General features: G+C 41.1%; 2 protein-coding genes across 10 annotated transcripts in view; one reads left to right on the plus strand and one right to left on the minus strand.

The window, feature by feature from the left end:
* Positions 1–20,342, plus strand: part of PLXNC1 (plexin C1) — a 159,145-nt gene extending 138,803 nt beyond the window's left edge. The window contains exons 24-31 of the mRNA XM_037996696.2: positions 6,502–6,556; positions 9,817–9,848; positions 9,944–10,051; positions 11,267–11,430; positions 13,557–13,704; positions 16,408–16,548; positions 16,629–16,703; positions 17,856–20,342. Of these exons, the coding sequence (XP_037852624.2) occupies positions 6,502–6,556; positions 9,817–9,848; positions 9,944–10,051; positions 11,267–11,430; positions 13,557–13,704; positions 16,408–16,548; positions 16,629–16,703; positions 17,856–17,960 (828 nt within the window). The 3' untranslated portion in view covers positions 17,961–20,342. The remainder of the gene's footprint in view (positions 1–6,501; positions 6,557–9,816; positions 9,849–9,943; positions 10,052–11,266; positions 11,431–13,556; positions 13,705–16,407; positions 16,549–16,628; positions 16,704–17,855) is intronic.
* CEP83 (centrosomal protein 83) overlaps positions 4,474–22,085 on the minus strand; it is a 161,373-nt gene continuing 143,761 nt past the window's right edge. For 8 of the 9 annotated variants that reach the window (XM_008004259.3, XM_037996706.2, XM_008004258.3 and 5 more), the window contains one exon: positions 20,958–21,573. In XM_008004259.3, the coding sequence (XP_008002450.3) occupies positions 21,469–21,573 (105 nt within the window). In that variant the 3' untranslated portion in view covers positions 20,958–21,468. Of the gene's footprint in view, positions 4,898–20,957; positions 21,574–22,085 lie in introns of those variants that run through there. The other variant, XM_073021000.1, reaches the window with a different exon arrangement.

A 22,085-nucleotide genomic window follows, 5' to 3' on the forward strand; every position in this document is an offset into this window, starting at 1 on the left:
GAGTCATAGAGCTCCTTCACTGATGCCTCAAGGCTGAAAGCAGATGAAATAAGCACTCTAGAGACTGGGGCTCTGCGCAGGGCCTGAGGGATACCTTCCCCAAATCCAGGCTTTCAGCCCATGCTCCTAACCTCGGAAGCAGCCTGGCTAGAGAGCTGGGCCTGACTGAGGAGAAATCCTGGTAGTTACATTCTCTGATGTCAAATTTATAAAGGGTAACTTCTCTTAAAATCCCAGGGCGAATCTCACGTCTGTGAGTTTATCAAAATGCTTCCCTACTTTGACTTTAACCCTCTTTTTGGCCAGCAGTCTGTGAAGATGACAGTTACCTTCATCCAAAGGGAGGCCTCTCTCAGGCATCTGGGCTCTGACAACCCCAACCCAACCGGATCACTCTTGAGTCTTAAGTGTTCAGGGCTTCGCAATTTCCCACACATTCTTGGCGGCCCAACTCCCTCAGGAGGAAGACAGTCTCAGGGTTATCACTAATTGTCCGCAGAGGGAGCTGGCTAGTGGCCTGAAGGTTAATTTCAAGTAAACAAGAGAGAAGCAGGAGCCCTGTGGCATTTTCTCTGGTTTCCAGCATCCTGTAAGCCCTCCCCTGGGTGTCCAGAACCTTCTGTGTGATTTGACCAGCCTGTGGAGGACGTTCTGATGGCCTCTTCCAATGCACTGGTGAACCCCTGTGCTGAAGGACTCGGCAAGGTTATCCCTCAAGCCCTGAGAAACAAGATTTTGTTTTCATCAGTTTCCAGCCTTGGGGCGTCAGTGAGAAGAGCTGAGGGAGAAGACGATATTGACGGAGGGACAGCAATATTGGCGTGTGGCTGCTGGGACAGGATGTGGAATAGAATTCTGTTTTCACATAATATTGTTTCAGCAGAAAAGGTGATTTCAGGAATGACAGATTTCAGTCAGAGTTTCTGTGTGGTGATTTGATGATCATGTTTTTAGATTTTTTCTTTATCACAATATTCAGAATGTATTCATAATTTTTCATAAAATTTATAGCTACAATGCTAGCATTTCTCTTAGGCAAAGCCATATGAAATTGCCAATAGGTGACCATATTTACCTATAAAAGTAGTAGTTTCATAAGGTTAAACATAAGTTCAACCTTACATTTCTAGAAAATCTCTTTTCATGGAATTCTTAAGTTATGCCATAAACATGGTATCTTATAAAGAAATCTTACCTTCACTTGTAAATGGTTTGGAAAATATGTAGTTCCTGTTTATTTTAGAAATGACTTTAAGTTGTTGATATGGGTCTGTTTCTCCCTGAGTGATTACAACTCCTCACTCTAATGATGGGAAAGTCTACAGTCCATCTCTGACACTTCTAACGTGGGGTGGCCCCAATTCCCCTCCATTGATGATTGGAGGGGAATCGCCTGTTGTCACATCGAATCTTAGAACACTGTGAGACTGGAAGGAATTTAATTTGAAATTGCCGTGCGTACCAGTTCTGCTCTGGGCTGGAAAAACAATCCTGCTGCAGATCCAGCTAGTGACATTAATCTTTCTTTGATTTAATTTGGTTTTCATCCCTAAAGTAGGGGCCCAGAGGATGCTCCCTGCCTCACAGGACTAGGGGACGATTAATGAGTCACTCTTAGAAGAGCATTTGGAGCTCCTCAGATGGAACAAACGGCATCATCTTTTTAACACTCTGCATTCCAGGGCACTTTTCAAAAAGGCATTTCTATCCTTACCTCAGCAGCAGCTGACTTGTGCTAAAAAGAAAACGGAAACCTTTCCCCCACAAACATCTGTAAATAAACTATTTTTCTGTCTTTATAATCGTGTTAAAGTGTCACATGGGGGAAATGTTCCAGCTCTAGAGCAGCTGTGAAAGTTAGAAATGCGCACACACACACACACACAACTCATCCACTAATAAAATGCTTCTACACTTGCTCTTGGGAGATAATTTCAGAGTAAAATTTCCTTGGTACAAGCTGTGTCTATGCTATCTTAATGCCTGAGCACAGCACCAGCAGCGGCCTGTTGCCAGCTCTTGAAGAGACATTTGAACTTTTGGCAGCGCTCCTTATCAGAAGGCCCATCCGTGGTGTTTGTGATTATAGAGTAAGGGTGCTTGCTTTTGGCAAAACAAAGCGTCTGACAGTAGTGAAATATTGGCTCAACACTCAATGGGAGACATTTGGGATTCATTCTTTGACAATTACCCAGAATGAATCACCAGCTTCCTTTTATAAAAGGATATTTATTGGCTTAGAAACAGAGCATATCCAGTTCTTCGTGGGGAGGAATTTTGTAACTATGTTCAAAGCTTCTCATAAACTCAGTGTCTGAGTATTGCTAAGGGGGTGCCTGCATAGAGCATTTGCTTTAATTGCATCAAATATGGAGGAGAATTGAAAAATCAGCCAGCAAACAATAGCTAAAGGAGAAAAGGAGAGGATGCTCGGTAGTAGAAGCAGAGTCGAAGAGCTCAGTAAGAGTTAAGAATCCCTGCTGGAGACACTTTGCAGAGGCCTGATGGCCCCAGCTGGCCCCTGTCTAGTGCTGCCCCCACCCCACCACCAAGATATCATGCACACCAGCAGTTGGAGGCCTCTGGACTAAACTTAGCGGCTGGCTGGACACAGCTGGCTGGACAGCTGTGTTTGAGGGCCTCTTGAGGGCTGGCTCTTGCTCTGTGTTCCTCCCTATGGGTGCAACCTGAAGGAGATTAGGTTTTAATCCTTTGGTGCTTGCTAGGCGAGCTTGTACATTCTGATAACCAATGTGCATCAGGCCAGAAGAGAAATTCTAGGTTTCCACTCTTTCCAAATTGGGAAGGCCAGGTCCAAATTAATATTAGAATTGAGAACAGCTTTGGAGCCTCAGAGTGGAGGGAAGAGTCACTTAGCTGATAAGGTTCAGAAGTGACAGGGTCAGTCCTCCAGAATGAAGGGGATTTGTGGATCTCTGACCTGCCTCCTTCTTGCCACCCCTTTGTCTTGTAATTTTGTGAATGAGCCCCTCCTCCCACAGAGCCAGGCCTGCCCCTAGCATCTGGGCATCTTTGTCCCCCTCTGCCTGAAGGGCACTTCCTTGCCTGGGGATTTGCGAGTGCCCATCAGGGTGTGGGGGAGGGGCACTGTAGAGCCACTTGACCCTGGTCTCCATGGTCCCAAAAGGTCTCAGGTGAGAACGCTTGACTTTAACTCCAAAAGAGGCAATATATACAGAGGACTTTCTTTGTCAAATGTATACATTTAAAATCTGTGGCAATTCTTATCAGTTCTATTGAAGCATAATTTTTGAGACAGGGTCTTGCTCTGTTGCCCAGGCTGGAGTGCAGTGGCACAATCATGGCTCACTGTAGCCTTGATCTCCCAGGCTCAAGCCATCCTCCTGCCTTAGCTGGGACTATAGGCATGTGCCACAATGCTCAGCATTGTTTTGTTTGTTTTGGTGGGGAGAGATGGAGATCTGAGTTCCCCAGGCTGGTCATGAACTCCTAGGATCAAGTAATCCTACTGCCTTGGCCTCCCAAAGTGCTGGGATTACAGTCATGAACCACTGTGTCCAGCCAAAATATAATTTATATTACCATGAAGTTCATTTGTTTAAAGTATACAATGCAGTGGTTTTAAGTATACTTATAGAATTGAGCAGCCATTGCCACAATCTAATTTGAGAACATTTTCATCACTCCCGATGAAACCTTGAATTCATTAGCAGTCATTCCTTATTTCCCCCACCCCTGCTTTAGCCAACTAGTAATCTACAATCTATCTATATAGATTTGCCCATTTTGGATATTTCATATATTCTTGTTTTAGATTCGTGGGTACACGTGCAGGTTTGCTACAAGGGTATATTGCATGATGCTGAGATGTGGGCTTCTATTGATCCCATCACCCAGACAGTGACCATGGTACCCAAGAGGAAGTTTTCCAGCCCTTGCCTCTACCCCCTTCCCACTTTTAGAGTCCCTCGTGTCTACTGCTCCCATCTTTATAGACATTTCATATAAACAGGGCCATACAATATGTGGTCTTTTGTGACTGGCTTCTTAGCATGTTTTTGTAGTTCATCCATGTTGTAACATGTATCGGTAATTCTTTTATTGTATGCCAATTTTTGGTAGTATATTGATACTACATGAACTAATACATAGTAATAAAGAATGAACTACTTGTAGTTGCAACAGGAATAAATGTCATAGACCTTATATTGACCCTCAAAATCTAGACACAGTACATACTGTATGATTCTATTTTATGTGATATCCAAGAACAGGCAAAATTCATAAATGGTGATGGAAGACAAAAGTAATTACCTCTGGATGAAGATGGGGTGGTCACTGTCTCAGAAGGGACAATGGGAGCACTTTTCAGGACCTTGCAATATTTTATATCTTGATAAAGGCGGTGGTTATGTCAGTATATATTTAATGTGAATAGCCATCAAGCTGCACACTTAATATTAGCAAAAGTTAAGCATGTCCCACATGTTATGCTTAAATTTCAAAGGTTTTATTAAAAAGTATATGCAAATTTTGTGATTTTACAAGCTATTGAAAAAATGTCACAGGTTGAATATCCCTTATCCAAAATGCTTGAAACCAAAAGTATTTCGGATTTTGGAATCTGCTTGGATTTTAGAATATTTGCATATACATAATGAAGTATTTTGGTGACAGGACCCACGTTTAAACACAGAATTTATTTATGTTTCGTAAATACCTTATACACAGAGCCTGAAGGTAATTTTATATAATTTGTGCACAAATCAAAGTTTTTATAGGGTTTTGACTGTGACATGTTATCATGAGATCAGGCGTGGAATTTTCCACTTGTGGCACCACGTCAGCACCCAGAAAGTTTCAGATTTTGGAACATTCTGAATTTTCAGATTCGGGATGCTCCACCTGTATATACCTATAGAAAAAATAAATAAATTATAAGCATACTGCTGGATGAATTATCACCAAGTGAGCACATCCTGAAACTACCACCCATGTCAAAAAATAGAAGCCCTCTTCTGGCCTTTCCTAATTACTACCGCTGCTCTCTTCTCCAAATATCTAACATGATAGTTTGGACCGTTTGGGTTTTTTTGTTGTTGTTTTCAAGCTCTATGTAAATGGAATCATTCAGTCTACTTTCTTTTCTGTCGAGCTTCTTCTGCTCAACATTATGATGGTAAGATTTACCCATGTGGCGTGTAACAGTAGTTTGCTCATTTTCATTGCTTTATAATCTGTTGTATGAATATGCCCCAAATTATTCTAATGATGGATGTTTGAGTTGTTTCCAGTCTGGGACAATTACAAATAGCTCCCTATCAGGATTTATACTTATTTCTGTGGACTAAAGACCTACATGTGAAACGGCTCTGTCATAGGGTAGACACCAACTTTATATACCACAATTTCTGAAAACCTGTTTCAGCATTTCTTAATAGAGTAGTGTCATAGTCAGTTAGGGCTGCTTTAACAGAATACCACTGACTGGGTGGCTTAAACATTTCTTTCTTAATAGTTCCAGAGACTGTAAGTTCACAGTCAGAGCAAAGTACTAGTAGCTCGGTGAGGACCCTCCTCCTGGTTTGCTGAGAGCCATCGTCTTGTATCCTTGTGTGGTGGAAAGCAGAGGGGACCAGCAAGCTCTGCTGTCTCTTCCTTTTCCTCCTCTGTTTAGAGATAAGGTCTCACTCTGTTGCCCAGGCTGGAGTAGAGTGGCACAGTCAGGGCTCACTGCAGCCTTGAAATTCTGGGCTCGAGTGATTCTCCGCCCAAGCCTCCCGGGTAGCTGGGACTACAGGTGTGCACCAATGCGCCCAGCTAATTTTTAAATATGTTTTTGTAGAGAGGGGTCTCCGTATGTTGCCCAGGCTGGTCTCAGAACTCCTAAGAGTGATCCTCCTCTTCTTCCTCCCAAAGTGCCGGGATCACAGGAGTGGGGCACCACGCCCGGCCCTGGTGTCTCTTCTTATAAGGGCACTATTCCCATCATGAGGGCTCCAACCTCATGACCTAGCCTCCCAAAGGCCCTACCTCCTAATACCATCACACTAGGATTAGGATTTCAACATAGGAATCTGGAGGAGACACAAACATTCAGTCCACAACAAGTAACAATTTTTTAACCTCAAAAAATGACACTGGCCTAGGTCTTTCCTGGCCTCTGAGAACTGGGGGGAATGTCCTAACAAAGTTCAGTCTTCCCCTCTTCCAGGGCTCGCCCACCTTCCATCTGTCCCACAGAGTCCTGGCCTCCACCTTCTGCGTACTACCCTACTGCCTCCCATGGCCTCATCAGCCTCCTCCACAGGACCATGAGCCCCTTGAGGACAGAGAGACTGTCTTGCTTGTCATTTAGTCCCAGCCTCCAGCGCAGTGCCCAGAACTTAGTAATTCTTGATAAATATTTGATTTAATAAGTGAGAGCATGTAAGATCCATCCAGCCATCTAATTCCTGGGTGAAGTTGAGAAATCCATTAAATTTTGAAAACTCATATATCTTTTATCTTTGGTTTCAGATATCGAATGGATCCACTATAAAAGTCTTTAAGAAGATAGCAAATTTTACTTCAGGTAACCAATATAATATTGTAACATTTTGTTCTCACCCAGCTTCATAAAGTATTGCTTTTTGTCTCTCTCAGCTGTATTGTCACAAAGGTGAGATTGAATTGTTGCTATGTAATTCTCTGAAAGCTGAGAAAAGCCATTTCGATCTCTTTCCAGTCCTAAGAATGTGATCCCTGCAAGAAGGAAAGGAAACTATAAATGGTGGTTGGCCTGGACTGCCCAGCACTGAGGAAGTGGCTGCCTCTTTATAGCCCTAAGCTCAGGGCAGAATCTCACAGTTTTTTCCCAACTCTTTAGAAGGATGGGGGCTAACAGAGGAGATCCCCCTGGCAAACTGAGAGGGAAGAGTACAGATAATCATCACACAGCCCTGCAGCAAGTGCTGAACCAACAAGATAATCCACTTAGAAGGTCCAAGTCTCCTGTGATAGCACTTGCGAAATTCCCAGAAATTGGAGAGAGACAAACTAAAGGGGGAACTTTTATGGGAAAGTCAATAGGCTGGTCTCTAAAGTGATTTTCTGCTTCCCTGATAGCCCTGGGGCAGGAAATTCCTGTTCCAGGTTTGTCTCCAGAGAAATTATACCCCAGTCAAGACAATCAGCTCTCAGCCCTTGGAAAGGTTCTGAGCTCCTACCAAACAGGCTCCTTTCACACACACAGCCAGAGGTAGGGCTTCCTGACTCCTGGATTCACTATTAGAAGGAGCAGGGAGCATCTGGTCAGTGCAAACAGGGAATGTGGGGCTCCTGATTATACAGACAGGATGATTGGGTAGGACTCCTTTGAGGAAACCCACCTTCCATCACTACATGGGGCTGTGGTGAAGCCGTCTTGCAGTGTTGCTGTCATTCCAGCTTAAGGGGGATGGTGTCTTTGTGTTGAAAAGTGGAAGAGCTGTGGTTTTTAGGTTTCAAAGATTGGGCCTTTTGAAGAGCCTGTTATTTGGGGATTGAATAGTAGAATCTCAGGTTTGGATCTCTTCGTGGGCCCTCCAGTCAGTCAGCACTGCTGCTAGTTCCCATTCATTGCAACTGAGAGCCACCATCTTATCATCCTGCTAATACTCTGAACCTCCTGTACCTCTGTCCTATCATCAGCCCCTCTGTCAAAATCCCAACCCTGGATGAACCCAACGATTATCTTTTCCTGACCCTACAGCTAGGGAGCCACAGAAAAAAGGCACATAATGGCACACTGGGGGTCACTATAAGTTCACGGTGCCCAACTTGACCAGGGCCCTCCACACAGCCTGCTCTCATTGGGTTTCTCTGGGCAGCTCATCTCTGTGTTGTCCATAATATCTGCCTTCTCTCCTCAAAGCTTTGACCCACACAGCTTTCCTCTCAGCAGATGACCCCACCCTGCACTCTTTACAGAGAAAACAAATCAGAAGTCCCTCAACAGCCAATACCAAACCTACCAACCTTACCTGCACCTGCCTTCTTCCTTGATGCTCATGGGCTGACCTTCTTCCATTCAAGGCCAGTCTCTCACCTGTGCTTTGGGTTCCATCATCCTTTCCAACCTTCTCTATCCTTATACTACCAGTAATCTCTTTTCTCACCTGTACTTTCTTTCCCTCTCCATCTACTCCCCATTTTCCATTAGCATTTCAAGATGTGCTGCTAGTCTCTCTCATCTTTAAGACAATGTCTCGCTATCACCCAGGCTGGAGTGCAGTGGTGCAATCATGGCTCACTGAAGTCTCAACCTCCTGGGCTTAAATGATCCTCCCATCTCAGCCTCCCAAGTAGCTGGGATTACAGGAGTGTGCTACCATGCTCAGATAATTTTTAAATTTTTTTGTAGAAGGCCGGGTGCGGTGGCTCACGCCTGTAATCCCAGCACTTTGGGAGGCCGAGACGGGCGGATCACGAGGTCAAGAGATCGAGACCATCCTGGCTAACATGGTGAAACCCCGTCTCTACTAAAAATACAAAAAATTAGCCGGGGCCGGGCGCGGTGGCTCACGCCTGTAATCCCAGCACTTTGGGAGGCCGAGGCGGGCGGATCACAAGGTCAGGAGATCGAGACCATGGTGAAACCCCGTCTCTACTAAAAATAGAAAAAAATTAGCCGGGCGCGGTAGCGGGCGCCTGTAGTCCCAGCTACTTGGGAGGCTGAGGCAGGAGAATGGCGTGAACCCGGGAGGCGGAGCTTGCAGTGAGCCGAGATTGCGCCACTGCACTCCAGCCTAGGCGACAGAGCGAGACTCCGTCTCAAAAAAAAAAAAAAAAATTAGCCAGGTGCGGTGGTGGGCGCCTGTAGTCCCAGCTACACGGGAGGCTGAGGCAGGAGAATGGCATGAACCCGGGAGGTGGAGCTTGCAGTGAGCCAAGACTGTGCCACTGCACTCCAGCCTGGGCGACAGAGCAAGACTCCGTCTCAAAAAAAAAATAAAATAAAATAAAATAAAAAAAATTGTAGAAATGAGGTCTCGCTATATTGTCCAGGCTGGTCTTGAAATCCGGGGCTCAGGCGGTCCTCCTGCCTTGGCTTCCCAAAGTGCTGGGATTACAGATGTGAGCCACTGAACCTCTCTCAACTTTCAAACAAACCAAATGCTTTACTTCCTCTCTTCCCTCCATTTACCACTCCCTTACCTTTTACAGCCACATTTCCTCACTCTGCACTACTCTCGGCTTGCTCTGTGAGCACCACCTCATTGTCCTTTGAGATCCTAGAAAGGGTCAGCTCCTTCCTACCTTTGGGCCTTCCTGCAATTTGCCTAGCTGACTCTATCTCTTCGTTAGATTCAGCTCAAGCATCCCTTCCTCAAAAAACTCCTGCACTAGATTTAGTCTCTTGTTAGATAATTTCCTAGCATATAATTCTCCTTCATAACCTTTATCACAATTATAATTGTGTACCTAGAAGTTTGATGTCTCTCATTGGCTAGAATGCAAATTTCATCAGGGTGGGAACTAGGTCTTATTCATTGCTATATGCCCAGTAGTCCCTGGCACATAGGAGGTGCTCTAGGTACATTTGTTAAATGAATGAGGCTTGAGTCTCTCCTACCAGCAAGAGATCAGAGATCACTAGGGAATCTACTTCCCCCTCCAATCCCTAGCCCGTCCCATCTTCACACTGTTCTTAAGATCTTAAGATGCAGCAGAGGGAAAAATGTAGCTCAAGTCAAAAAGCTCAAGTAACTTCAGTATATAGCACAAATGGGGCTTTTTATGAGAAGACCAATTAGCCTATGGTTGGCTTTTTTTTAATGGACTGCTTTTTCTCCCTCTTTCTCTGGCGTTCAGATGTGGAATACTCAGATGACCACTGCCATTTGGTGAGTTCAGGCTTTCTTGTGCTCACCGCTGAATTGCATGCCTTCTGTAGCGTGGATGGTCTCCTTGGGTAACGCTTCTGCTGTCTTCCCTTCAGATTTTACCAGATTCGGAAGCATTCCAAGATGTGCAAGGAAAGAGACATCGAGGGAAGCACAAGTTCAAAGTAAAAGAAATGTATCTGACAAAGCTGCTGTCGACCAAGGTACACTTACTGTTCTGGGAGCACTTTATGGCTACCTAGGGGGTGTATGATATGTTTGACTTAATTTCCACTGAAGTGTGAAAATGTTACAAATCCCTTGTGCCTTCTAGCAAAGCAAAATGAAAGTTTAAATTGTAAACACTTCCTACCCCGTTCTTCTTTTTATACACTACAAAGATAACAGCACTTTACAAATTTGTACTGTAGTATCTTCAGTCAGATTTAATATTGTTCCCAGTATCTTTCCCTACCATTTCACTATTGTTATTTTTTAGGTTGACAGCATAATTATTCCTTTTTGTTTACTTGTTATTATAGATGTGCAATAAAACCCCCCTTTTGAATTGCAAATAAAATGAAGAGGATGGGAAGGGTCAATGGCTATAAACCTAGTAAATCTTACTGATTTTTGTTTTTCATTTTAAAATTAAGAATTCTGCTCACACATAAAAGTGTCAGATGTGAAAGCCGGTGGAATACCAAACTGGGAGCAAATTTTACTTTATCTGGCTTTTAGTGGAATTAACAGAAGTCTGTGGTGATCTTTTTTTTCTCCCCCTCTGGAATGATGAGCACTATAAATGCTATTATCTACACTTGGCCCCAGTAACTTGATGGGCATGCTTCTTCAGATTATAACAAAGAATCTGCTTAGAAAAACAAATCTTAGGAGATTTGTTTAGTGGGCAGAGGACAGTCCAAGCCTCTTGATTTTCTCAGCTGTCCCACAGAGCTCAGCCTATTTGGCTTTTGTAAAATACTCAAATGCTTTGGAAAGTACACAATAAAACCTTATGATAGAAATATATGCAACAGGAAAAATTCTGGGAACAGAGCAGCATCACTTGAGCTTTTCCAGGCTGAACATAACGAATAAAAGCCAAATATCTGTGGCTTCCTGGTTTATGTAAACAGCCCTACAACTGACATTTCAACTGCTAGAGATTTCTGAGATATCCTCCCAGTTGACTAAACAATGTTGTTATTAGCAAGAAGCTTATGAACCAAATCTAAACCTGGGCATGGATTTTCAGGACTTTTGTCCCATACTGTGAGCACTGGCCTCATTTGACAACTTTACATTTTTCTCTTCAGTTTGTTTTTCCCTGTTTTGCACATTATTTTCCCTGAATTTGGATTAGATTTTGCTATTACATTTTCCAAACCACTACCACAGTTTTTAATCTCCCAAATCTGATGTTGTCTGTCTTTCAGGTGGCAATTCATTCTGTGCTTGAAAAACTTTTTAGAAGCATTTGGAGTTTACCCAACAGCAGAGCTCCATTTGCTATAAAATACTTTTTTGACTTTTTGGACGCCCAGGCTGAAAACAAAAAAATCACAGATCCTGACGTCGTACATATTTGGAAAACAAACAGGTGGGAATGTAGGTGATTATTGCCTGTTTTCAAGAATCTGGGACAGAATATTAACTAAAAAAAAGACAGATAGTTACAGAAGGATTCATTTATCTCTATATCAGAATCTTTGGGCTTGGTAAGCTATCATGTCAAAGTAGTTTCTTATTCTGTTACTATTTTTAAACAATAAAGGAAACTATTCCTATGCCAAGAATCCTGTTCTTGAAGATAAACTGTTATCTTTGGTGCATGATAAAGACTTTGTCTCGAATGTTAAGTTGACTAGCAAAGAATGAGAAATTAATATTTGTGATTTTATATCATTTTTGCATTAGAGAAAATGTTATGATAAACCATTTTTAGTTCCTAATCAGTTACTTTGCAGTCCCAAACTGTCTATACTCATTCTGTACAGATTTTTTTTATTTTATCAAGTGCAGTACTCAGATACTATGGTAATTTAGCCAAAAGTCTGTGTTTTGTTTTGTATTTTAATATTTTACCTTAAGCACAGGCAAGGTATCCAAATTTTGCCTCCTCAGTAAAGAAATGTAGCTCATGATCTCTCTTTGAAATGCTGTGTGCATGGGCCGAATAAGACTCAGAGTTATGATGAAGTAGAACTTCTCAGTGCAAGCCCAAGGCTTTCCAGGCACTGAAGGCAGCCAGGTCACTTTAAATGAGTATCAAAAGCTGAAGTTCAGAGCTCTAGGTCTAATCTCCCATTTAATCCAGATCTATCCCAATTCTCTACACTGGCTTGCTCCCTTCTCTTCCTGTGTTCTAGTGTCTTTTTTTGAGACAGGGTCTCACTCTTGTCGCCCAGGCTGGAGTGCAGTGGTGGAATCTCGGTTCACTGCAACCTCTGCCTACTGGGCTCGAGTAATTCTCCCACTTCAGCTTCCCAAGTAGCTGGAATTCGAGCATGCCACTGCATTCAGCTAATTTGTAAAATTTTTTGTGAGATGAGGTCTCACTACATTGCCCAAGCTGGTCTCAAACTCCTGGACTCAAGCCATACTCCTGCTTCAGCCTCCCAAAGTAGTGAGATTACAGGTGTGAGCCACTGCCCCCTAGCCTGTTCTAGCCTCTTATCTGTAGTTCCTGCCACTCCCAACCACTCCCACATCAAGCCTGGGAGCTGAGGACCACCATTCCACCTTGAAAATTGTGGCATCTGAGCAGGGCAGCAGCCAGGACAGTAAAGCTATTGGGAGACCCAGCAGCATATGGTAGAGATAATGAGCTGGGCCAGAGTTGAAAAGGAGATAATGGAAGGACTTTGAACCAGTCCCAAGTTCATGTTTGGGTATTTGAGTACCTACTATGGGCCAAGCAGTTAGGTGCTGGAGATACAGTAACAAAAGAGATGAAAGTCCAGGTCCCATTCTAATAGCTGGGGACAGACACTAAATGCAGTATGTAAACAGTAGTACATTAGCAGATGATGAGTGCAGTGGAGAAAGTAGGAAAGGAGGCTAGTATGTGTCAGGACTAGGTGATCCGAGAAGGTCTCACAGAGATGGTGACACTTGAGCCAAGTCTTGAAAGAGGAGAGGGCATAAACCATGAGACTACCTGAGGCAAGAAAGTTTCAGGCAGACAGATGCCAAGAGCACAAGTTGTGAGGCACATGCTTGCTTGACCCATATGAAGAACAGCAAGGAGTATAGGGAGAGTTGGAATGAGTGCGGTGAGGAGCAGTGGGATAGGAGGGCAGAGGGCCAGGTCGTGCAGGGTATTATCCAGAGGGAGATGGAGAGCCTCAGAGGGTTGGAGCAGAGGAGAGACATAGCCTGATTCTGTGTTGACAGGACTGCTGATAGGCAAGAACAAACTGTCAGGAGACGGGAAATTATCCAGGTGAGAGAGATTATATATATAATCAAGAGCTATCTGGAGAAAATTCTTGTCCATGGCCACTTTCAAACTTACCCTCCTCTATCCTCCTTTTCAGTAGCTCTGGCAGTTAACCCTTTCTTGTTCTTTCCAAGTGAGCTTCTGTCTGTCGTTTGGTATGTTTGCCTAAGCAGAGTTGTATAATTCAATAACAAGGACAAAAACACTCGTTTACAAACTGTGATAAACAGACCATTGGCTTCATGAATGGCCCTATTTGAAGAGATTATTCTCTCTTTGAACAGCCTTCCTCTTCGCTTCTGGGTAAACATCCTGAAGAACCCTCAGTTTGTCTTTGACATTAAGAAGACGCCACACATAGACGGCTGTTTGTCAGTGATTGCCCAGGCATTCATGGATGCATTTTCTCTCACAGAGCAGCAACTAGGGAAGGTAAGGCCCAGCTTGAGTATTTCCTGTATGAGTCTTACGAGTTTGACACACTTGTCTTTCTGATAAGCACTCAAATAACAAACAATTGGTCTAAACTACACCAGCTAAAAAGAAATAGCAAGGGCCACTGTAAATTTGCTGTTCTTTAAAATCTGTCTCATTATTTTTAATCTAATTTTTTAAAAGGGAAAAACAAAATAATTAGCCACACCTGACTGCAGAATTCTGCCTGTGAAAAACTTTATCACAAAGTATGCATTTTGTTTCCTAGAAAAACATTCTATGGACACTGATAAACTGTTAACCCAAAATATGCAACTATTGAAATTTGCCTAAATGAATTCTATTTGAATATACATAAAATGCCTATTTGAATGTAACATATTGCTTATGGGACAGAAAGTCTTGCCTGAGATTTCTAACAATACCAGTTTGTCTGTTTCTAATCAAAGCATGAGTACTGTTTTCCTATGGCTTTCTTTGCTGATCAAAAGTCCCAAGAACGCAAAGAAAGAAAAAAATACAGAGCAAACTATGAAAGAGATGTTTTGGTCTTATTTGAGTGCTCCAAAATATACGAAACTGAGCAATATCTGTGCCTAATGGATCTTTGAACACTGAGGAGGAGCTCTTGGGTGGGACTTTAAGAGTACCTGGAATGAATGGAGACTGATGTTCCATAGGTGCCTCAGACTCCCAGTCGTAATCTAAACTCTTTTATCATCAGTATTTCTACAAAACAAACCTGTTTTTACTTTTGTCTTCCCTAGCATTGCCTAGTCTCTCAAGGTAGAATCCTCAACGTTATCTTTGATTCACTCCTCTTCCTTCCAACCTCTATCCCCAAACTATTGGTTACCACTCACTTCTGTCTCAAATGTCTGTCCCTCCCTCCTCCTTACTTAGCCTTATCACTTAGCCTTATCCCTTCATCCCATCCCTACTGGGATAATAATTGCTTCCTAATTGGGGTCCTTGCCCCTGCTGTCTACCTATCCCCTAAACTTTTCCTTTTCACTCTCTCTCAGGTAATCTTTCTAAAACATAAATCTGATGTTGTCAGTCTGCTTCTTAAAAATTGCAAATATTTCCCATGACCACCTACCAGCTAAAGTCTTCACAGTGCAACATAGTGCTTCCTGATGGCCTTCAGCCCTCTTTGCTGGCCTCGTTATTTTCTTGCACACTCCACATACCCACTGTGCTACAGCTTTTACTTTTCCCAAGTTCACACCATGAACTTGTTCTCACACCCCTTTGCTCATCTTTCCTGTCTTATAATCTGTCTAGTAAAATCCTCCCCATTCATTCATCATAAACATTTTATTCATTCAACAAACATAATTTCCTAATGAGGACCAGAAACTGTAGGAGACTCAGATCAGTCTAAATACGCCTACTTTGTGAACTTCCCCAATGTATTTCCTACAGTACTTTCTTCATTTGACTAACAAAGTTCATCGTAGCTTGCAGCACACTGAAAGGCACTTAAATGTTTATTCACACTAAAAACGTTTATGAATTATGTTCTTGACACATTTCACTTAATCCTCACAAGTACCAAATAAAGTAGTTATTATTACCCTCATTTTATAGATGAGAAAATTGATGTTCTGGGAGGTTACAAGTCTTGCTTGAAACCACACAAAGTAGCAAATTATGATTTCTGATTTATCCAACTCTTTTTGTCAACTCCTGCTGCTAATTATTTGTATCATAGTAAGCACTTCGTAAATCTGTCTTTGCAACTAGATTGTAAGCTTCTCAAGGGCAGTCACTGGTCTTCATCATTGTACTCTCAATGCCTGCTCCAGTGCTTGCTTAATAATGTTTACTGAATGAATGAATGATAGCATGATTTCTGGGTTCCACTTAAATTTGACAAATGAGAAAATCTCAATAATATCTCAGTCTCTAGGCATCCTTCAGAATGATTCATCAAGCCATTGATTCAGCCTCATGGGCTGGGACATTAGCCCTATCGTTAACTTACCTATCTTTCCTGAGTAGAATTTTTTAAAGTTTTGTGAAAAATAATGACTTTTAAAAATAAAATCATATTTAATTTTTAAATATCACTGTTATAATTATGCAGAAACATTCAAACTGCCAGGGAACCTTTGCAAAATCACACATCAGAGCCACCAATACTAATGAACATGTGTTCCCTTGAAGAAACTGGAAGATCTTTATAATCTAATGAAATAAAAGGGACAAGCTGGAAAATCTGCCACTGCCAATTACTTACCAGTTTCATGGTTATATAAAGGGCTCAATCAGACCTACAATCAAGTCTTTTATAAATGCCAAATTCACTGGTGGGTGAGGATGAGAGCTAATGTTTTAATTCAGGCTTTTTACAACCATTAGTAATGAACTATGATTGAAATAAGTTCCATTGTTACAGTAACTCAAAATCATGCAAAAATAATAATTTTAGTTCTTTTATGAGAGGAAGGCAGAATATATTAGCATTTAATCTGCCTGAAAATAACAGTGACTCACCAGAACTATCTAGATAGCAGTCAGTCATTCAGTCAACAACATTTAAGGCCTACTGCATGAAGCCTTCTAGCAAGAGGTAAAACTGGTAGTGGGGGTTCAGCTACATTGGTGTATTATAAATTCCTCCCCCACCTTTTTTTTTTTTTTTTTTTTTTTACTGTTTTGGTGATTGTTGCTTTCCCCCCTCCCCCCCACCAGGAAGCACCAACTAATAAGCTTCTCTATGCCAAGGATATCCCAACCTACAAAGAAGAAGTAAAATCTTATTACAAAGCAATCAGGGATTTGCCTCCATTGTCATCCTCAGAAATGGAAGAATTTTTAACTCAGGAATCTAAGGTATCATTAGAAAGCAGAAATAAGCTTATATTTGGTTACTTTAAGTCATTTCAGAATCTCTCAACAAGTCTTTCTTTTAGAAACACGAAAATGAATTTAATGAAGAAGTGGCCTTGACAGAAATTTACAAATACATCGTAAAATATTTTGATGAGGTAAGATTTTAAATAACATTGTTTTTAACCTATGAATCAGGCACAAGGATGTTGGTTATAGCATTCTATCAGTTTCAGAACAGCTCTGGCATCCCAAAAGGCCAGAAAGGGAAGCCAGGAAGCCTGTCTGAGATGGGGGATCCTGGCACTGAGCCAGACCCTGCACATGGCTGCTCCTCTTACAGTTTTATCATGCTGCCCACATTTGGACCAGCCTGAATGTACATTTGAGTTCATGGGGCCTACAGTCACACTGACTCAAGTTAACTTTGATGAGTAAGTAGTGGCCCTATCAAATGGGGTCAGCTTATGCTTGATTGTAATTTGCTAAAAATGAAAGCTAAGCTTGTTAAATTGCCTAGATTCTGTATTCAATCGTTATATGAAATTATGACATATTTCTAACTTAAGCAACTATTTCAATAAACCATTCTCCTTTATGATTAATTCTCCTTAATCTGGGTTTTTTTCTTTGGAAATTCACACAGACACATTCATCAGATGCTTTGTTTCCAAACAAATGTTAACTCCCCCTTCCCTGATTCCCCCCCAATCAGTCATGCTGGGACAGGCTATCCATGTCAATGGTGAGAATAGCTCACCAATTCCATTTGCTACTTGAAGATGAAGTGAAGCTCTAAGGTAGGGTAGAGGCAATGAGTTCTTAAACATGATAAGCATCCCTCGTTCCAGGGGTCAGGGGAGAGAAGGGAAGCACTGGGGAAGGGAGGGGAAGAGGAGGGACTACACTGCCCAGATGGGAGGGAAGGGAAGGATCTGTCTCTGACCAGGATGTCCTTGCCTGCTGCATTTAAGGAGAAATACTTGCCTGCATGTTGGCTGCCCAGGAATGCTTGCTGTGCTTGGAATGGCTGTGACATAATGCATAAAAGCAGGGCCTTGGAAGCCTGGCCCCATATTTGTAAGCAAATAGTTGGTATTTCTTGCGAGCTTCTATTTTAAGCCAAGGTATTGTTGATCCTGTGATAAGGACTTAGCAGAACAACTTGCAAAGTGAGTATGTAAATGATGGAAGAAAATGTTGGCATCTGTTTCATACAGATTTTACCACTCATAGCATCAGGTATGCAAAAAACAGAATTGTAATGCTAAAACCACAATATCTAAAATAACTGTTCTAATTGTCAACAGATTCTAAATAAACTAGAAAGAGAACGAGGGCTGGAAGAAGCTCAGAAACAACTCTTGCATGTAAAAGTCTTATTTGATGAAAAGAAGAAATGCAAGTGGATGTAAGCACTCTGGGGCCTGGCTTAATCTGGCAAAGTTCTTCAGACGACTTGGGAGCAAAATGGCTGCTTGAGCTACTCTGTGTCGTTAATTTCTTGTTTGCACATAGGTTCCACTTTGAGCACTGTCTTTTTAAGAGACCAAGGCACATGCACAGCTTTAAAAAAGCATACCAACCATTGTGCCTGTGTGTCTACTGTGGGAACCCTTCTGTAAATAGAGTTGAAGTGGTTGTTGCAAACAGTCTCCTTGTTTACAGAGAATACAGGGCCAGTAAGCGAATGTCAGTATTGTAACTACAGTCTCCACTTAAGCACAATGATATAAGTGGTTTTGTTTGAAAACTACAGCTATGTAGCACTTGTGCTACACTGTACCTCTGCATTGTAAAGGGATACTGCCAGTGCTCAAAACAAAATGTGAAATGAGTCATTTGGAAACAAGGTGGGGGTGTTAGGGCAACCTCGAGGATTTGCAGCATTGAAACTTTCCCCAGTAGTTCTTGGAAAAGCCGACCGCAGAATTTGGTAGTGTACACTTAGCATTTGTGAGTGTGTGTGTGTGTTTAAACCAAAAACTAACAGTGTTGCAACATTGTTGAAAGGGCTCGTGTTTTTCAGTGGTCATCAACTGCACTCCATCAAACTCACCTCCATTTCACCAAGGAGCTCTAAAGTAAGGAGAGTGGGCTTTATCTAAATGAACAGCATTTTAACCAGATACTTTGTCTTAATGTATGTTCCTTTTTTTCCCATCTATTTTTTCGTACTAAATGTATTTGATAGTGGACATGTTGAATATTTACAAAAAAATCATTAATTCATTTCTGTTTCAAAACCTTTGATCAGAACGATCTGTGGAAGAGTAACTCCATTTCTATATGAGTGTCTCCTTGCTTTAGATTTCTGGTGAACCCTGTGGTTATGAATACTTGTGTGTGATTTAAAAAAAAAGATACATTTTACATTTCATCGAATTGCTGTTCACACTGGAGTATTATATATAAATATATATATTTGAGGCCCAAGGCCTGAAAAGTATTAGTATACAACTTGGTATCTTAGTCTTACTATGTACTTTTTGAAAGTATTCCTCGCAGGAGAAAGAATTTAAAATACCCATTTTATTCATGCCTTTCTTTTTAAAAAATTCTCTATCCAGTTATACTGTAGTCTTTTTAGTGCTGATTTTTTATTCCTGAATTTTTGCTGCTCATGACCAGTTTTAATACCACTGTGTTTTCCTTCTATTAAACCAGAAGAAGTAAACAGCATAATTAGCAACTCTTTTCTTGTGGCAGGCACCTTTTACCCTTGGTGCTCCAAATCCCCCATCTAGGAAAGAAATTTTTTCAAGTCAAATAACATTGATCACATATTCCTTGAAATCATTTACCAACACTGTATGGAGCATTAGGATTTAAATATGAATTTGTCTTAGATAAAGGCAATTCCTTTTTGCTCCTGAATTATCTGGAAAAGCATGAGAGAGGTGACACCTCAACAAACTGATCAGAGAAAATAAGCAGTTACTACCCTGATAGGCACCTTCCCAATCCTGTTGCTTTTGACCATTGTCTGTCCAACGGACACACCTCAAACAAACAAAACTACCAAATAGGTTATAGATCAGAATAAAGGTGAGAGGTCTGGTCCCCATCTAAGGCTGCTACAGTCTTCAAAGAGGCAAAGGAGTTCATAAGAGAACAACAGTAGGAGAGTTGAGAGCCAAGGGTAGGAGAGTTGCCCAAAAGACTTCCCCTACTTTAGGGTACTGAAAACGCAAAGGATCAGCTACAGCTTTATCTAAGTATTTACTGAATGCTACATGAGGGTGTCCCTGTCCAGCTTTCTGACACATGAGTCCTGTGTGGAGAGTTACCTCCTCTTCCGGGGACTGTGCTGTTGGGAACTTTGGGCAAGTCACTTACCTCTTTGTGCCTCAATTTCTGTATAATATTTCTAAGCTACCTCACTGAGGTGGTATGAAGATTCACTAATGTATGTAGCGTGTTTGTCAATCCTCCAGTGAAAAGCACTATCTAGATCACATTTTGGATCACATTAGCCAAATGCAGTAAATGGCCAAATTAGATGTGTGCTGAAGACAATCAGTCACTGGGTCTATATTAAACAGCAACCAGAGCAACAAATGGCAAACAATTTCTATTTTCAAGTTTCTTTGCATATTTTTTTGGTGCAAAACAGTTCATTTATAAACTTTTTTTTCTAACACTAGTGTCTACAGCAGCATTTTAAAAATTCTGTTACCTTTTCTGTATTAGGATTTAAAGTCTATTTCTTATTGTATACCTGATTGAAGCTGTTCTTGGAGATGAATGTTTTAATGTCTATACCCCAAAAAAATAAACATTTTGATGTAACTGTGGACTGTCTTTTTTTTTTTTTTTTTTCCAATTTTCTAGTTATAAGTTTTTTATTCTAAGTGGCTCCATGGAAATTATTTTTCAGAGACAAGGTGTCACTGTATATGCTGTGAATAAGCAGCTATATTATGTAGTAAGTAAACCTAGTTTCTTGCTAAATGGTGCTAAGGACTGCTCAATTACAATCCTGGCCTCTACTATCAACCTGGACTTTTGACTATAAACACTTTGGGATAATGAACATTCCACTTAATTTGGGAGACTTGAGCTTTAGCCTTGTTAACATGAAATTATTCCAGCAGAATTCCTCTAAAAGATACCACATTAAAAAGGCTTCCAGTGGGTGTAAAAAAAAATGAGAGCATACTTACTTAGGGACACAAAACACATAATTATTTGGTTAGAGCTACAGTAATGGGAAATAAAGTTAAATACCAACAATGTTTATAAAGGGACCTGAGTTCAAGTTTTATAATCAATGGCCCCCTTGTTAATACAGTAATATGATTTAATTATTTGCACTTATATTCTCTTCTAACAAAGCCAAAGTCAGTAGACGGTCATATTGCTAAATATGCTATATGGTTTATGTAAAATTAAACACAAGACAATACAGATTAAAAAAATATTAAGCTCTTTAATAAATTATGTGTACACAGCTTTTAGAAAAGGTAGCCTTTTGAATATAGATACCTTTACCTTCTTTATGCTGACTTTTAAATTGTCATATTTTTATATAGTAAACCAGAAGATGTGTACGGACCCTGTTATTGCCAAGTATCCCAAGGATGAAGAGGGAATTAATGATAGTTATATTTCACTCAAAATGCCAAAAAAAATTTCAACAAAGTAAAAATTTTAAAACTTGACTCTAGTTCCTTTCATTCTCAAACCATTGTCAAATATTCTAAATATCTCTCTGAGACTTTCTCTTGTAATGCTTCACTTGTATAATCCTAAAATCCTGACAGTCATACAGTACAGCATGTAGTAGTAGGTACCTTTTCTTGAGGCACATTCAAGTGTTTTGGCAAACAGTAAAAAGTATCTAAATGCCACAGGTTAAAACATCAAGTTTTACTGAGTCACCAACTTCACCTCTTTTGATCTGCCTGTTCTCCAAGAACATCATTCTCCAGAAGATCCAAGTTCCTCTAGTTGTTTTCTTTGTGTTGTCTCCAGTTCTTCTAGTCTTTTGCGAAGTAGGGAGAGTTCCCTTTGATGTTGTTCCTCCTTAAAATGATGTAGAGAAAGCATAGCAAAAGAAACTATTAAAAAACCAGTAGAAAAGTAACTGTTAGGGAGCAGCCTTGGACTGCCTCTTTTATATATGCCTATAATATCTGGCAAGGAAATGCTGACCACCGTAGCAGTCTAAAAACAGTAGCATGGGCTAAACTACCATCTAGTTTTGCTTCTCTCCTGCCTCAGGCTCTAGCCTTAAGCAAAACCCATAGTCTGTTCTTCTCTAAGTGTAAAATTCACCAGGGAGTGAATTAGAAAATACTAATGCAGGGCCTAAGTATACTTACATGGCATCTTTCCAACAACACTGGTGTTTAACAGCAGTTTATTATATAATAAAGCACTTGGCCTTAGACTCAATTCAGTGATTAAAATCTGTGCTTACATTATAAAACATAATTACTTATTAATACTCCATCTTCTGAAAACGAATCAAATCTGATTCCTTCAATACCTCAGGGGCCTGATACAACAGAAAGAGCCCAGGTTTTGGATTCAAC

This window comes from Chlorocebus sabaeus, chromosome 11, assembly GCF_047675955.1.
Source record: "Chlorocebus sabaeus isolate Y175 chromosome 11, mChlSab1.0.hap1, whole genome shotgun sequence".
Classification (NCBI taxonomy): domain Eukaryota; kingdom Metazoa; phylum Chordata; class Mammalia; order Primates; family Cercopithecidae; genus Chlorocebus; species Chlorocebus sabaeus.